This window comes from Agelaius phoeniceus, chromosome 13 (assembly GCF_051311805.1).
Source record: "Agelaius phoeniceus isolate bAgePho1 chromosome 13, bAgePho1.hap1, whole genome shotgun sequence".
NCBI lineage: Eukaryota > Metazoa > Chordata > Aves > Passeriformes > Icteridae > Agelaius > Agelaius phoeniceus.
In genome coordinates, this window is record NC_135277.1 from 15,666,041 (window position 1) to 15,681,446 (window position 15,406).

The following is a 15,406-nucleotide window of genomic DNA, read 5'->3' on the forward strand; positions in this document are numbered from 1 at the left end:
TCTTAAAAGGCATTAACAGGTTCTCTGACCAGGCCCTCCCCCTTGGGAAGAAGGCTCAGGATAAACACACAAACATTCTGTAAGCCTTAAAAAGCAGAAACACCTACAGATCATGAAGGGCTTTACTTTCCACTTGGCTACCAATGTAAATATTTTCAGCTTATATGCAGATGTCATGAACAGACTTAAAACGTGTGAATGAATTAGGCCACAGAGTCCATCTCTGACCTTGAATTTCTGCCATATTTTCCAAATGACTCCATTGTTACAAGGAAACATTTAGCTCATGTTCAATGGAATTATTATGGTGTCATGTAAACAGCTTGAGATAGAACTGTCCCTAGACTTCTTAAATTACTATTTCTATTGTACCTGAAGATAGAGAGTATCAGTCATAGAGGTAAACAACTTCAAAACACCTAAAGTGGCATTCACTAGGTATGTTCACAGAACTGAATTGCAAATGTTTCAGGAGAACAGTGATTTCTCAATTGAAGCTTATACCACAACAAGGCTATTAATTATTTTGTTCCACAGTCATCATTCTTGTGTTATAAAAATAACAAATTGCAGAGAAATGTTTCTGTTGGAAGGTTTCTGAGTTTGCCCATAACAGAAACATTTGTTGGTTTTGCTCATGTGTAAGCATAAAAGATATTGTTGTGTTCTGTAACAAAGACTTCTCAACCTCCCAGCATTTCTTATATAAAAATTTGCATTTAAATAGAAAATAGCTCTTATTGTACATGTAGGAGAAACAGCAGTAAATATGTGGATGTTTAGCAGACCAGGTAACCCTAGGTTTAGAGCCAGCAGGATTTGTCTGTAGTTGCTACATATTTTTTCCCACTGCTAGTATCTTCCTATCTAATTTTAGGTCTTTTTACAAATGGTTCAAAATTATTCTTCTTTTGTTAGATGCAGGTGTGTAACTTCACTGAAGGCAGTATTAAAACTGGTTTACCTTTAGGGTCAGGAACATTGACAAAAACTTCTTCTTATCTCCAATCACCATAGCATTACTAACAATTGGAAGTTCTTTTTTAACAGCATCTTCAATTGGAATTGGAGGCACGTTTTCACCCCCAGCTGTAATAATTAAATCTAGGTAAAAAAAGAAAGGCTATTAGTTGCATTCAAATAAATTCCAGAGATCAGGCTGATGTCTGGCTCAACCTGCTCTTCTTATTCTGACATAAAAAATACAAGGTGTTTTTTCCAAGATAATATTTTTCAAATACCACAAATCCTATTAATTATCTTCAAAACAAAAATGCTACTATTTTTCAAATGTGTGCTCAAGTTCTCAGCTGTCCCTCAGTATATTTGCTCCAGATATTTTTTACATTATCCAGTAACAGCTTATTCTCAAGGGACTGTTACATAACTGGAATTTTTCTTTGAGGGATCATCTCTTCCAAATTAGCATAGGATTCAACCACTATTCTATTATTGCTATCTCACCAAAAAGCAAGTTCATTGTTCATTGTTATCGTGATTAAAACCAATTCTCGAATCCACCAAGAGAGGTCAGACAAAAATAAGTTACTACTGGAGGAAGGCTTGATAAAAACAACATTTGTTCTGAAGTGTAATATATATATTCCATGAAATTATTACAAACTTGAGTATTCTCTAAGTAAATTGCAATTCTTTGTTTATGTTATATTGGTGACTTCCAGTTGTGCTCAAATAATTGTCTTTGCAGCAGTTCAGAACATGCTCCAACAAATAACAGAGACAGGCTTTTATAAGTCTAACTTTTCCTTTCATTCCACCCTCCTTTTGTAATAGTCTTGTCTTTGTCTCAGATCCTCTACCAATCTCTCTGGCCCTTAGTTTTTCATTGTCCTTACTTGGACTTCAAATTTCAGTGAAACTGGACATATGGTTATTTTATCTCACATTATCTACCTATCCTGTCATTTACAGTAACTGCTGTTAAGCAATCCAGCCAGATAGAAGAGAAACACAAATGTTATGAATTGAGACAAGGGGTTGTTACTGCTGTGCTAAAGGAAAATGAATCAGACAAGAAAAGTTAAAATCAAGACAGCTGCATTTGGTGCAGGCTATTAATACTACCAACTTCAGTCCTGATTCCCAGCAGGACATGATGCCACCTGTGACAGATTCACTCATCTGTGTTATCTCCCTAGTGATTCATCTGAAGTTCTAAGATGATATTTACTCAATTCTTAAATCCTCCTCAGTTACATCGTGCCTGTGACCAATCCCACTGTGTGAATACATACCATGAGGGAAGCCTCCAAGTCAGCAGTGACTAGTCTCAGTCTCATGAGCCTCCAGCCAGTGTCCTGTGGTAACACCTCAGTGCATTGCTTCAGCTGGAGCTTCCCTTCTGCTCTCCAGCTTCAGCTCTGGTCTCTGCAAACACTTAACCTAAGACACCAGAGGAAGCAACCTCTGACCTACAGCACCAATTTCTCTGTAGCAGAGGGTGCCTCTCCTTCCCCCCTAAACATTCTAATGTGCAATTAAGACACTGGCAAGATTCAGAGGGAGACTGGACATCTTAATGATATCATTCAAATCAAACATGACACATTAAACCTGTGTTTGTAGTTTATATTTCTAATTGTAATTAATACTGAGTAAAGGTGTGGGAGATAGAAAGCCTGGTTGTAGGAACTGAATTATCTCCACCTACTACAGACTAGAGGGATACCTTCCCTGAACACAGAGCACACTGTGGTTTTCTCATAGCAAAGTTTATTTTACCTTCCTGTTAGGGCAATGCTGCCGGTATTAGAGGAAAGACACTTCATTAGATGGACAACTGAGAGATGACTGAATAGTGCTGAACATTTACCATAAACAGAGAGCAAGGTTTTGCCTATTACCTTTAATTCTTCCAGTGACATAGAGAAAGCCATCCTTGTCTAGCTTTCCTAAATCTCCAGAATGCAGCCACCCCTCCTCATCAAAGGCTTCTTTTGTTCTGTCTTCCATATTTAAATAACCCATGAAAACAGTCCTTCCCCAGAAACAGATTTCTCCATTGCCTTCTGTATCTTTGTCCACCAGTTTCACTCTGCATCCAGGTGCTGGTTTACCACAGCTACCAGAGAAGAGCAGAAAAACCCCACAAGTATCACAGAAACATCAAACATAATACTGGTAAGCTGGCCAACATGCCAAATCCCTGAAACTGTCAAAGTATCCATGACTGCAATCATCACCATGCTGTAGCTGTCCAACAGCCAGGGAATACTCCTTCATTAGGGCAGATTTGTCAGGGTGTCTGAGCACTTTCTGGCAGTCTGTCTTGGCCTGTGCTTGCTGCTTTCCCCCCCTGTATCTGCAGGCATAAAAGCATTTTTGGTTTTGAGGTCTTGCATTCCTCCCTTGGGGCAAGGGTTAGGGTTTATGTCAGATGTAGTCACTGTGTTTGGCTATAATGCTGCAACTCAGTTTCACTGCTCCTGGCACAGTGTGCTGTGGAGTCAACCTGCTCAAATTCTGACCTGGAAATTATTCTGACTCCCAAAGTCACAACAGAGTGGCAATGCACTTGGAAAATAAAATAAGCTGTAGTATCTTTGCTGAGTTTAATAAATCCTTTTTTCATAGATAAAATGAAACAGATCATATTTTAAAAATAGTAACAAAAGCAAAATTACCTGTGCTGCCTGTAAATGTAAGGCCCAGACAGGCAATGTGGGCCTGTGGTCTCACTCATCCCATAGGCCTCATAGAGGGTGATGTTCAGACCCAAGAAGAAATACAGTGTTTCTGTATTGAGAGGAGCAGCACCAGAAAAGTGCTTCTGGCAGGAAGAGAGCCCCAGTGCACTACGGATTTTTGCAAGCACTAAGTAGTCTGCTAATCTTGTCCAGAGCTGCTTTAGATCACTGCTGAGTACAAATACACAAGTAAGTCAGAGCAACCAAGGAAGTTTTCAAAACACAATCAGGCACAGATTTTGTTTGGACTTGTATTTGTCATTTGGTTTTGGGTGTTGACAGCAGTTAGAACCTAAGTAAGGTGACACATTCATCCTTCTTTCATTTATTTGGTGTTTCTCCTATCTTTGGATCTTTCCTACCTCCAACTCTTTAGGTATCTGAATTCAACAAATACAAAGAATCTATAAAAATATATTTTATACAACACAGCTCTTGTATACCTGATTTTTTATCAGTTAGATGTGTCTCTGAGAACCTACACCACTGAAATCTGAAATTTGCAAGATCTATCTGAGAAACTGAATTATAAGACGAGCAAAGGAATATCATGGAATGATATTTTGGAATACCATTCTGCATAAGAAATTTCCCCCACTTCATTGTAAAACAATTCATATCAATAGCAATTGATAAGTACACCCTCCCCCCTGTACCCTATTTGCTGTGTTGCCAAGCCAGATTTTACCCACTTATACAAAGAGTCTCACTGAGGCTTCATGGTTTATTACAAGCAAATTGCTACTTTCAGGTTGCTGGAAATCTCACTCATTGTACTACACACCTGTTTGAGCCGTTCAGGTTCCTCTCTAGGCTAAGTGACATAGCCCAGGAAAGCATTTTCTTCTTCATAAATCCTGACTGAGCAGAAGCATCCTTTAACTTCTCCATGATTTTCTCCCATACTCGGGGAACTCCCATGTGAGATGTTGGCTGCACTTCTTTTAGTGTGTTGATCAAGCTGCCCTGTTATAATAATGAAATAATTTCAACAAAAGGCACACAGCAGAGAGAAGGAGTTTTGGTGAAGTAAAAGCTGAATGTTTCATTTTGTAGAACATCACTAAATATGTAGAAGATAAAAAAGGGCTGGCTGAGCTCACATCAGTCACCCATAGGCACTAATATGTGTCAGTGACACACTAGGGGAGGTACATACACGAGGAGAAAACCACACATGGTTAGTTCCTCCAGCATCCCTTTTCTCCAATAACTGCTTATCCCTCTTTTGCCTTAAAAGAGCCTTATGAATATGAATTATATATTTTAATTAGAATCTAGAGCACCAGGGCACAAATACAATGAGCTTTATTTTTCCATAACTTTTACAACAATGGACTCTCAATCTTCATCCTCTACAACTTTTCAAATATCATATTCTCTCCTGGGGATGTTTTTTAAGAGAATGAAGTGCAATCTTAATTAGATGTAATGTAAGACAAGGTACCTTTAGAGCATCTGGCTCAGCAAAGTAAACTTGCTCTCCCCATTTGATTCCAGTCCACAGGTCATAGATCTGTGCAGCTATGTGGCTGAGTGGGAGATAACTGACTATGGACTCCTGCTGGACCTCTGCAGGTTGCATACCTCCTGCTTTGCTGCAGTGGGCTGATGTCCAAGTTATCTGTTTAAATAAATGATACAACACATTAGGTATGGTTGGGATTTTGGTTTGGGTTATTCTCCTTTCTTCCTCTTAACTTGTTATCCTCTTGCTATGCTAATGAAACTGTGAAAAATCTGTGCTCACAGACAGACATTGCAGTATTGACCACACACCAGTCTGTCAGTTCCCTGGGGACACTGCCAAAAGCCAGATTACCTTTGCAGCAATACAGAAGAGCAGATAACATAAGTAAATACAGCATTTGTACTGCCTGACTGGGCTGTGAACGCTAGCAGCTGCCCATGCCCTAGTGACACACTCAGCCAGGCAGCCATGGGCTGGATGGATGACAAACAAATTGATCTGTCCCTTCCTTTCCACCTCTCCATCTTTGCAGGCTTTCTATTAAACTGGCACCTTCCACCAGTGCTGTATCTGCAAGTTAGAAAAGGAACAATAAATACTCAGTGATCAGTGAGCTCAAAGAACAATTTAGAATCAGCCACAAGCTCATTGCCTGGTACTGATCATCCCCTGGCTAAGCACTCAGGAGGAAGAAAGCAGCTGTACTCTATTCCTCTGGAAGCCTCTGGGATATTCACTGCAGTGGTTCCCAAGTGACACATACACAGCCACCCTCTCATGAGAGGCAGCACATACATGAATAGTTTTGAAGTTGTGTTGCTTGACTTAGTGAACCTGGATGATGTTTCCCCCTCCTTCTTCCTATTTCCCATTTTATCTCAGAAGATGCAGTTCAAGGATGCTAAATATGCATATGCATTCTTCATCATCAGAACACAGCATATGGAAGACACATAAATATACGTGATGGCGTGAGAGACAATGGAGAAGATATATGTGCACAAAAATAACAACCAAAACAAACAACACCTCCCAAAAAAACCAAAAAAGCAAACGAGAAAATGCCAAGCAACAAAAAGAAACAGCTCTTTCTCAGACAAGTCTGTAATCTAAACTGGGTAGTGCAGGATACAGAAATGAGAGTATTCAAGATGGCAGAGTACAGACATAAACAACATGTATTCCTGTTATCACAGCACATTCCTTTGTAAAAAATTAGAAGGTGCAAGTGTAGGCTTGGCCTAAGGAAACAGAGATTTTCAAGAGAGGGTTTTAAGGAGCAGTGTGCTGCCAGTCCAGGCCAGGCCATCCAAGTTTAGGTGGCAGCACTGGACAAGCAGCTAAGGGAGACTCACACAGTAGGAAGAACAGGATGGCTTTAAGATGTGTCTGTATTCATTGCTTCTACTTCAAGCTTCACAGTACACAGGCACACTCACAGCAGATCTGGGAGGGTCATGCAGGACTGATTCAGCACTGCTTTTGCACATGAACAGTGGCAAACATCTTTGACTAAAGAAGGCAGCAGCAAAGCTACAGGCATGGCATGCTTTCCACTGTTTGTCAACATAAAAATAGCCTGTTTGTGATCAGCAGCCAAGAATAGTTTGGCAGCTGGCATGGAAATGACACCAGACTCCTTTGATATAAAAGAGCATAGATTTGTAACATCAAATCAGTCTTTTTGTCTCCCAAGTTCATTATGTTCTGCTTCCAGGTACTAGTGCACTAATTCCCTACATCTGGGTGAATTGCTGTTTCCACATTGTGCATGTCTGCAATAATTTCTGCTTTAAGGGGTGAGGTCTTGACTTAGACCATCCGTTTGCACAGATTCTCTATGTATTCAGAAAGGTTTCCTGCCACCTTCCACTCCTGCTCAGACACCAAACACATATCTTTCCAAGCAAACCTCTGTGGAAAGTCCTTTTAGCAAACAACTTTGCTTCTGTCTATAACTGGAAATTTTCTGTTTGCAACAACACAGGCAGGGTTACTGTCAGCACCAGCACTGAGCACTGGAGCTGTATTATCCTCCAGTGGCAGACACAGAAACCTGCACACAAGTCCAGGAACAAAAAGCACCAAAGTAAAAAATCCACACATCCACCTCCAATTTTAATAAAATCTGCAAAAGCAGTCCATCAGGCTGTTTTGATAGTAGCTGGCTGATGTGTATGATTTGCTCATTTCACAGTGACCTATGACATTCACTCGAGAGACTTTATGGCAATCTGTGAACTATATTTATGAATTTATGCATTAGATCTCACAAGAAATACCGTAAATAAAAATTTCATATTCATAAAGAACTGTTCACTTTGTGAAGGGCTGTTTGAATGGAGTTTCATTCTTTACCTTGTTTGTACTTTACCAGAAACAGCTGACTGCCCTTTGCTTTGCAGTACCCTATCCATGCTGTAAAAGCAAAAGCATTTCAGGGCTCTAGGATGTACCAGCCATCTCAAACCACAGGAATAAATATCCCCACACTTTGCTGTTCCTCTGCTACAGGAGCCTAAAGTACCTACGTTGTCATGACTCAGCATGGCTCCTTTTGGCTTCCCAGTTGTTCCGGAGGTGTAGATCAGAACACAGCACTGATTTGGCTTTTGGGAGTTAATAATGTCATCCAAAGTACTGTCAGAGACATCACCTCCCAGCTCCAGAAACTCTTCCATCTAGAACATGGAACAGAAAATACAGCATACCAAATGACTTCCTACAAATTGACACGGTACTGCATCTTTACTGTCTCAAAAATGTTAGAACATCTCAGTGCTGAACACATGTCCAAGGCAAGTTTCCCCAGACCTTGGCTATGGAAGAAATATGGTGAGTCTATCTTAGAGCTTAATGTGTGAATTGCAAACAGACTATCTAAAATTGTGCTGTCATGAATCTTTTTAATGTCTAAGAAGGAATAGTAATACTGTTCCTCCTCCAACGTGGGTACTATGAATAAGTCACAGAGGCTAAAACTCTATTACATTCTCACACTGTAAGAATGATTTTGAGTATTATTTAAAGGAATCTGGATGCATCACTTTTAAAAGTACACTTGTGACAGCCCATCTATCATTCATTGTACACTATATAAATATAACTATAAAGCAATTGAATGAAAGCTTCTTTGAAAAGCATCATTATCTAGATGTGTCAATGTTTGCCCAAATTATGTGCTCTTTTATAGGAAAAAATATGATGATGCTTGTCACAACTTCCATTCAAATCTCACTCATTCTAGAGTGAGATAAAACTTTTATGACACTGGACTTTTGTGCCACACAAATTGGCCTAGAGGAATCCTGAACCTGCTCCTCTGTATTATATGGGTTGCTCCCCAATACTTCTGTTGCACACCCCAATATGCTCTTAAGTGTAGCATTGATTGCAATGCTAATTGGAAACTAGAATATCACAGAATTTTTAAAGAAAATTGATAACCAAATGGTCAGTTTCCCATTGCAATCCTGTGATTCATACTGTGCTACAGAAGTGCAATATTTAAATGCAAGGTGCAGTACCTTCATTTTTCAGCAATTTCTTGGAGCTATATCTAGGACCACAAAGCAGTAATGGGGATGATGAGAAAACAGAGGTAAAAAAGGAGAGCCTCTGCTTGAGGGTAGTTAATTTCTTCTTTCAGACATCTGGCATTGCCCTGGGCTACTAAGATTACCATAGTCAGCGTCTGTGGCACCTTAATCGCCTTTTCTTGGGTGGCAAGGCTGTCCCAAGGATTATTCATCAGTTTTATACTTTCTTCCAACAAACCACATCTCTGAAAAGAGAGGCACTGCACAGCTCTGTAGCAAGTCAGGGATTTGTCACATTCTATTGCTTCCCCACAGAATGTGGCTGCATCAATTTCACAAGCTCCTGGAAAGCCTGGTGGTGTGAAGGACGTAATTGTTTGTATGTCACTGAGCAGTTGTTCCTGCTCTCCTGACCATACTGTATTCTCACAGTGGAATGCACCGATCACTGAGAATCTGTTGCACAGGCTTTGTTTACTGAGCAGCACCTGCAACAGATGGTGTTGGCATTCCAGCATGTGTGGAAGGTACAGAAACAGTCACACCACACTCCTGACTCTGCATTTGCCTTCTGGAAACACGCACTGCTCAGCCAGCCCTGCCCCTGCCGCCACTCATCGCACGGCACAAATCCCTCTCACCAAACACCGCGTGGGCGGGGGTTTGCTCTGCATCACACTTCAGCAACAATCATCTCTGCCTCTGGTAGCTGAGCTCTCATTTTTCCTTTAGATGACATAAACTATGGCACCTGTCAGACAGCTACCCTGCTCGTCTGAGAAAATGTCCAACATGACACCTGAACACTGAACCAGTGTTTAAAAATACGGCAATTCTTACACATTTAGATTTCAGTAAGTGCAAGTTGTTCAAGAATTAAATGCTAGCACCAAGTCTTTTTAAATAGTAAGATCATCTTTGTATTAACATTTTTATTGTACAAGATGCAAGGCATGCTCTATATCAGTATGTATAGTATTGGAACAGTAATGATTTATTATTAAGTTATATGCAAGACAAAAAAGGCACAGAAGACTTTTTTCTTGTTTGATCATCAAAATTGCAAGTATTTTAAAGTGTTTCTATGCTGCTCACTGTCCATTATATTTTTATATAATATAAAAAAGAGAAATACATATTGTATTTTATAAATATATATATATTATAAATATATAAATATATACATATTGTATCTTATAAAAAAGAGAAATACATATTGTATTTCTCTTCAATATGTATTTTCAACAGCTGAAGTTTTTCAGCCTAAAATCTGATCTGTAGTCCAGTTAAAATACTGGATTTTTTAAAAAATTACCAAATTCACAGGCACCAGGGAGCAACTTTTTTTTTTAACCATTTGAGAATACACATTCCCACTTTAAACCTACAGGTGTTTAAATAACCCAGTAAAGTTAAAAATTAGGAGGACATGAGACAGACAGTAAAGCAAGGTAGCTCTTTTCTTAAATGTGAAGTATCAAAGGTAAATTGAACAGAAAAAGCTGATAAAGCTGTTGAATGTGTTTGCTGGAACACAGCAATGCATTCTAAAGGCAGATAATCCCAGTAAAAATGTATCAAATAAATAACAGCCCACATATTTACTGTACTACATGGGGGTGACCCCATGCATTATTTGGTTATGCCTCTGTTCTAGTATTCACTCACCGTGTACAAATTTGGATGTCTCTCTGCAATGGAGTCCTTATAAAGCACCACGGCCTTCAAGTGGGGCAACCGATTCCAGATCTGTTGCATTTTTTGAAACAAAGTTATTTATTACTCATATCTTGTGTGGCCTTTTATCCACTCTAATGCTGCCAAAACTGTAATGGGTTGACAGGCACAAAAACCTCCCATTTCCCTTCACCTCTAAATAATCTCCCCTAAACTCATCACCAAACAGCTCAACTAGAGGCAGGGGGGAGGGAAGGGAACTACAGAGTCCACACAGACTACACAGTCTGCTCCAGGAAATCTAGTTTCAGTCAAAAGGTTTAAAAAATGAAAAATAGACCAGAAATGGCTCCTCAGCATCCTTTCTCATAATGCACAAAAGGGCACACAAAGGAACAGTGCAGGCCAAGCTAGAAGCTGACCCAGGCCTGTGATTACCTATAAAGTCCCACAGCAAAAAATGATGTTCAAGTGCTAAAAAAAGTTCTACTTCCTTAAGGAAAAAAAATCAAAGGAAGCTGTATGCACATTGTAAGGATAAATAAAAATCTAAAGCTGCAGGCTTACATGCAGACAGCAGTGGCTGCTGCTTTCAGCAGCTCTTTGTGTGCTTTGCATGGCCTATAGGAAGCATTGATTTCACTGAATTCTGTGAGACCCCATGCCTCACAGACACCTTTCAATTAATCACATTTTGAACTGAATTTTGACAATACAAAAGCAGTGGCTTGATGGTAGCCAGTATGTACATATTATTAGAAGGATAGCAATTGAGATGTTATTATTTCAGTCTTGGGTTCCAGAAAAAAAGTTTCAAAAAAACCTTCTGCTGGATAAAGCAGTGCTGGCCAGAGCTCTCCTTTTCTACATAATGTGTATGAACCAAACCCCTTGAGTTCCACTTGGATTCTTCTCCCCATGTTCACAACAGCATAGTCTGGTATTGTGTCAATGACACTGCAAGAAGCTTATCTGACTGTGTATTTTTATAGAATACTTACACAAATCTCTCTTCCTCCATATTGCATATATAACACAACTACAAAATACAAAGTAATTAATGAACAATTTATATTAAATACATTTGAAAAAAACCTGCATATTTTCTCTCTTGCAGCTATGTGGTCTTGGCAGAAAGCTCCATCATGGAGGGCCCTCCTGCTTCAGCTAACAGTGCCATTTGGTGCAAGTTTGATGAATCCACAGGCTTCCCTCAACATCTGACAGACAGACAAGCCCTTCTCAAGAGCTGCCTGTGCTCCTCTCCCAAGTCACCTTGCCATCACATTGGTCTTTCCATCTGGCAAGGTTGCTGAAAGGCAGGCCCAGCTGCCCAAGAGTTCTGTCAAAATTGAGACTGTTCACTTAAGGAAGATCCTGCTGGCTCACTAAGCTCTGTCTCATGTTAGCCAAAGTGCAGTAAACTCAAGAGCCTATGGTTGATATTACAAGCAGGAAAAGATGATACCTTGGAAAGAGAAAATTCTGAACACTGACATCCTTAATATTTAAATGACAGACCTTTACAAACCCACATCAGCATAATCTCTTCCATTCAAGTGGATGGTGTTTTTCCAAACAGAATCAGGTGGTGACAGTAAAAGTATGGGATCAAAATGTGGGTTTTTTCAGGTAAACCTGCAGGGAACCATCCAGTGAGTTCTCTGGAGCCACAGACACTGCAGAGGGTCAGAGCCACCCATGAGCTCTGACACCAGATACCAGATCTCTGAGTAACAACACACACTTCACAAAGAAAGGTTTCATGATACACAGAGTGTACATGGTATTTGGTACCAACACAGCATTGAGAAATGAAAAATTGTGGCTTTTCAGTAATCATTCAGCCACCTTGTTACCTGCATTATCTTGTCCAGCTGTTTCTGATTTTCCACAACCATGATATCAGTCTTGCTGTCATGGGCAATGTAGTGACAGGCCTCTGGAGAATTGGTTGTATATATCCCTGTGACAATTCCTCTGCATCAAAAATTTATATATATAGATATATAAAAATATGTATGTATGTATGTATAAGAACATACACTTATATATATACACATGCACATAGTATCAAAAGAGAATAATAATCAAAGATCAGATGAAACCTGAAGGAGTATGAAGATGTGGAAGCAAACAGCAGGACAGCTCTAATGTTTGTTTCAAATATTCAGATATACATGAATCTCTGATTTATGCTCATTGCAAAAAGTAATCTCTAAACTATCCAGTAGAAGATGCTGGGACTCAGTGTTTTAACTCACTTAAGGTTACACAGGAGTTAGCTCAGGAAGTGGTAAAAAAATCCTCACTTATGTCCTTTTTTTGTTCCAGCTGTACACAGATACCAATTTGGATTCCATTGGTACAGAACAGCTTAAGAAGTAAAACCCAAATTAACAGGTATCAGGGCAGAAGAAATCAGGGTAGTTAATATTCATATGTTACTTCATCTGTTTGAATATATCTTACCGTAGATATCATTAATATTGTATTATTATCATTAATATAAAACTGGGATTCTCATCTATTTCCCACATCCCACATTGATAAATCCTGTACAACAGCTTCTGTGTGACTGTCATGCTTAAGCCTGTGGTAAACAGGATCCATTTATGATGTCTGAACTATTTGGGATGCAAGACTCCAGCAGGTTGCTGAAAGTGTCCATCAGTAGCAACACAACTTCCAAGATATGATACAAAATACTGACTTGATACATTCCCAGACCTAGCAAAACAGAAATCCCCAAATCCCCCTCAAAAATTAACTCCCCCCCAAAAAATCTTACCCAGCAAAAACAGCTCCAACAGCTGAGATGAACCATTCTGGAGAATTGAATCCAAGGATTCCTACGCTATGGAATCGTTCAAGACCAAGCTTAAAAATAATATACAGAAGATTATATAATATAGGCCCACTGGAGAGAAACATACACACAAATATAAACCATGAAAACTTTTGATTTATTATCACAGTACTGACAAGGCATGTGAAAGCATGTTTTGGTATCCATAGCAAACCTGGTATTTATAAGCAATTAAAAGGATGTGAATTTTCCACTACCTTCTCCTGTCTGCTTGAACTCTGCTGCCCAGAAAGTCGCAAGACCCAGACTATTTCAATATGAACAAGAGCATAATGAATACTAATATTACCCTATATTTAGAATGTTTTCAAGATTGTCTTTATCTCACCAAATTCATGATAGTAGTCTTCCCCTATTTTTTTTTTTTTAATCTTAAGGCCACTGAGCTCTTCTGAGCTCTGCACCCAAGTCCCAGAGACACAGTGCAACACAGCACCTCCTCACTGGCAGTCAAGGCTCCCTGACAGCAGTGTTACCTCTGACCAAAAGTCATTTTCATCATTATCATTTCAATAAAGAATATTGAATACTGATCTTCAAGTAATACAAAAACCTTCTTATATATTGTGGAGTTTAGGGTTGGGCTTTTTTTATTAATTTGTTTTTTAGGTTTTTAAAGGACACAAAAGGATCAAAGGCATTGGTTTTGTTTCCTGCACCTACCTTCAAGAAGCTCTTGGCCGCTTTCCTAGAGAGGCAGTAATATTCTGAAAAAGTTATTTTCTCCCATTTTCCATTCTTTTTGCTGGCCAAAGCATTAAGGGATCCATATTTTTCCAGGCTTTCCCTGAACATCTGATGAACTGTTATGGGAGTCTGTGGGCATGAGTTATCTATTCTCAGTCTGACTCTGCCATCAGCAAAAGAAGTCCACAGAGATTCTGGAAGGTAAAGCACCATTGTCAAGGTAATCTGCAATTGAAAAATACCATGTGACTGTGTACCAGAAGACAAGAGGATTGAATAAAGACTCCAGGACTAAGCACAACTCTGGCACCCCCCAGCTCTTGAGAGAAGGGTTTTCCAATTTTCTTATTATCAAATATACCATGTAGAAAGAGAAATCTTTATTTCTTGTACTTGATTCTGCATCTTGACTGAAAGTGCCATACAGAATTATGTTGATGATGTGTGTTGCAGGCACACCCCCAGTTCCAGCTGAATCTGTTTGCCTGTGCTCAGCTCTGCACTCCCCCTTGTGCCAATGGAGCAGCTGGTGAATCTGAAGGCTGAAGAGATCCAAGATACGAAACCTCCGGCCCGGTTCAGTACCCGAGCTCCTTGTGCATGTGACACCTCTTCCCTCCTCCTGCCCCTCCAGCTATTCTCCCTCATCCTCTCCCTGTTCCTCACTACTTCCCACAGTTTCTCCCTTGGTCATCTGTCCCATGTTCTAATGTGTCCATTCCACTCACTCCTGTCTTGCCCTGGTTCCATGGTTCCATTTTTCATCTTCTGTTCTTGTCTTCCTCACTCTGTCTTTATACCATCCACTTTTTTCTCCCTGTTATTTTTTTCTGCCCTTTTTGACAGGACAAAGATGCAGAGCACCAACAAATGTCACTTGGCTCTCGCCACTGGTGCCAAGGACTGGGACAGTCCCTGGCACTCACAAGAAATGTCTGCCTCAAAGACTGTCCTTGGCTCTTGCAAATCCTGCAAGAGGCTGAGTGTGAATACACTCCTTAGAGGATCTAGGGGTTATAAGTTGGCAAAATTCAGGTGAATTCTCACAAGGAAAGCACAAACCCTCCCATGACTCCCCCATCAAACAGTTCCCATACTTATGAACAAAACAGTACAAGAACATTTTTAAGAATTTTTTTCTTAGATGTACTTTCATAAATGAAGCAGTATTTTTAGCATAGGCATAAAAATGGATATATTCTACAATGAGCTGGTGAAAAATTTTCAGACCAAAGTGCTTGGGTTTGTAAGAATTAAGAGTAACAGAAAACAGTATTTTTTGTAATTCCTAATACAAGTTAATAAGCATGATTGTATTTTACTACAGCTATGGAAAGCAAAAACTGTAAAGCAAGCTCAGTTAGTATCTGTGCTGTTTCCTGCTACCTCAGTGGCTGAAAAAGAGCAGTTTTGGAGTGTTCAAAAGTACAACATGCATCACACCCCTCTCCAATGC

The 15,406-nt window shown here is 39.7% G+C and overlaps 1 protein-coding gene across 2 annotated transcripts in view; it reads right to left on the bottom strand.

The window, feature by feature from the left end:
* Nucleotides 1–15,406, bottom strand: part of ACSBG1 (acyl-CoA synthetase bubblegum family member 1) — a 35,352-nt gene that overhangs the window by 3,746 nt on the left and 16,200 nt on the right. Inside the window, exons 3-12 of one of the 2 annotated variants that reach the window (XM_054642005.2) lie at nucleotides 13,927–14,144; nucleotides 13,186–13,274; nucleotides 12,254–12,374; nucleotides 10,386–10,466; nucleotides 7,710–7,859; nucleotides 5,155–5,331; nucleotides 4,492–4,673; nucleotides 3,645–3,875; nucleotides 2,865–3,082; nucleotides 965–1,104 (exon numbers count right to left, since the gene is read on the bottom strand). In XM_054642005.2, coding sequence (XP_054497980.2) covers nucleotides 965–1,104; nucleotides 2,865–3,082; nucleotides 3,645–3,875; nucleotides 4,492–4,673; nucleotides 5,155–5,331; nucleotides 7,710–7,859; nucleotides 10,386–10,466; nucleotides 12,254–12,374; nucleotides 13,186–13,274; nucleotides 13,927–14,144 — 1,607 coding nt within the window. Of the gene's footprint in view, nucleotides 1–964; nucleotides 1,105–2,864; nucleotides 3,083–3,644; nucleotides 3,879–4,491; nucleotides 4,674–5,154; nucleotides 5,332–7,709; nucleotides 7,860–10,385; nucleotides 10,467–12,253; nucleotides 12,375–13,185; nucleotides 13,275–13,926; nucleotides 14,145–15,406 lie in introns of both variants that reach the window. The other variant, XM_054642004.2, reaches the window with a different exon arrangement.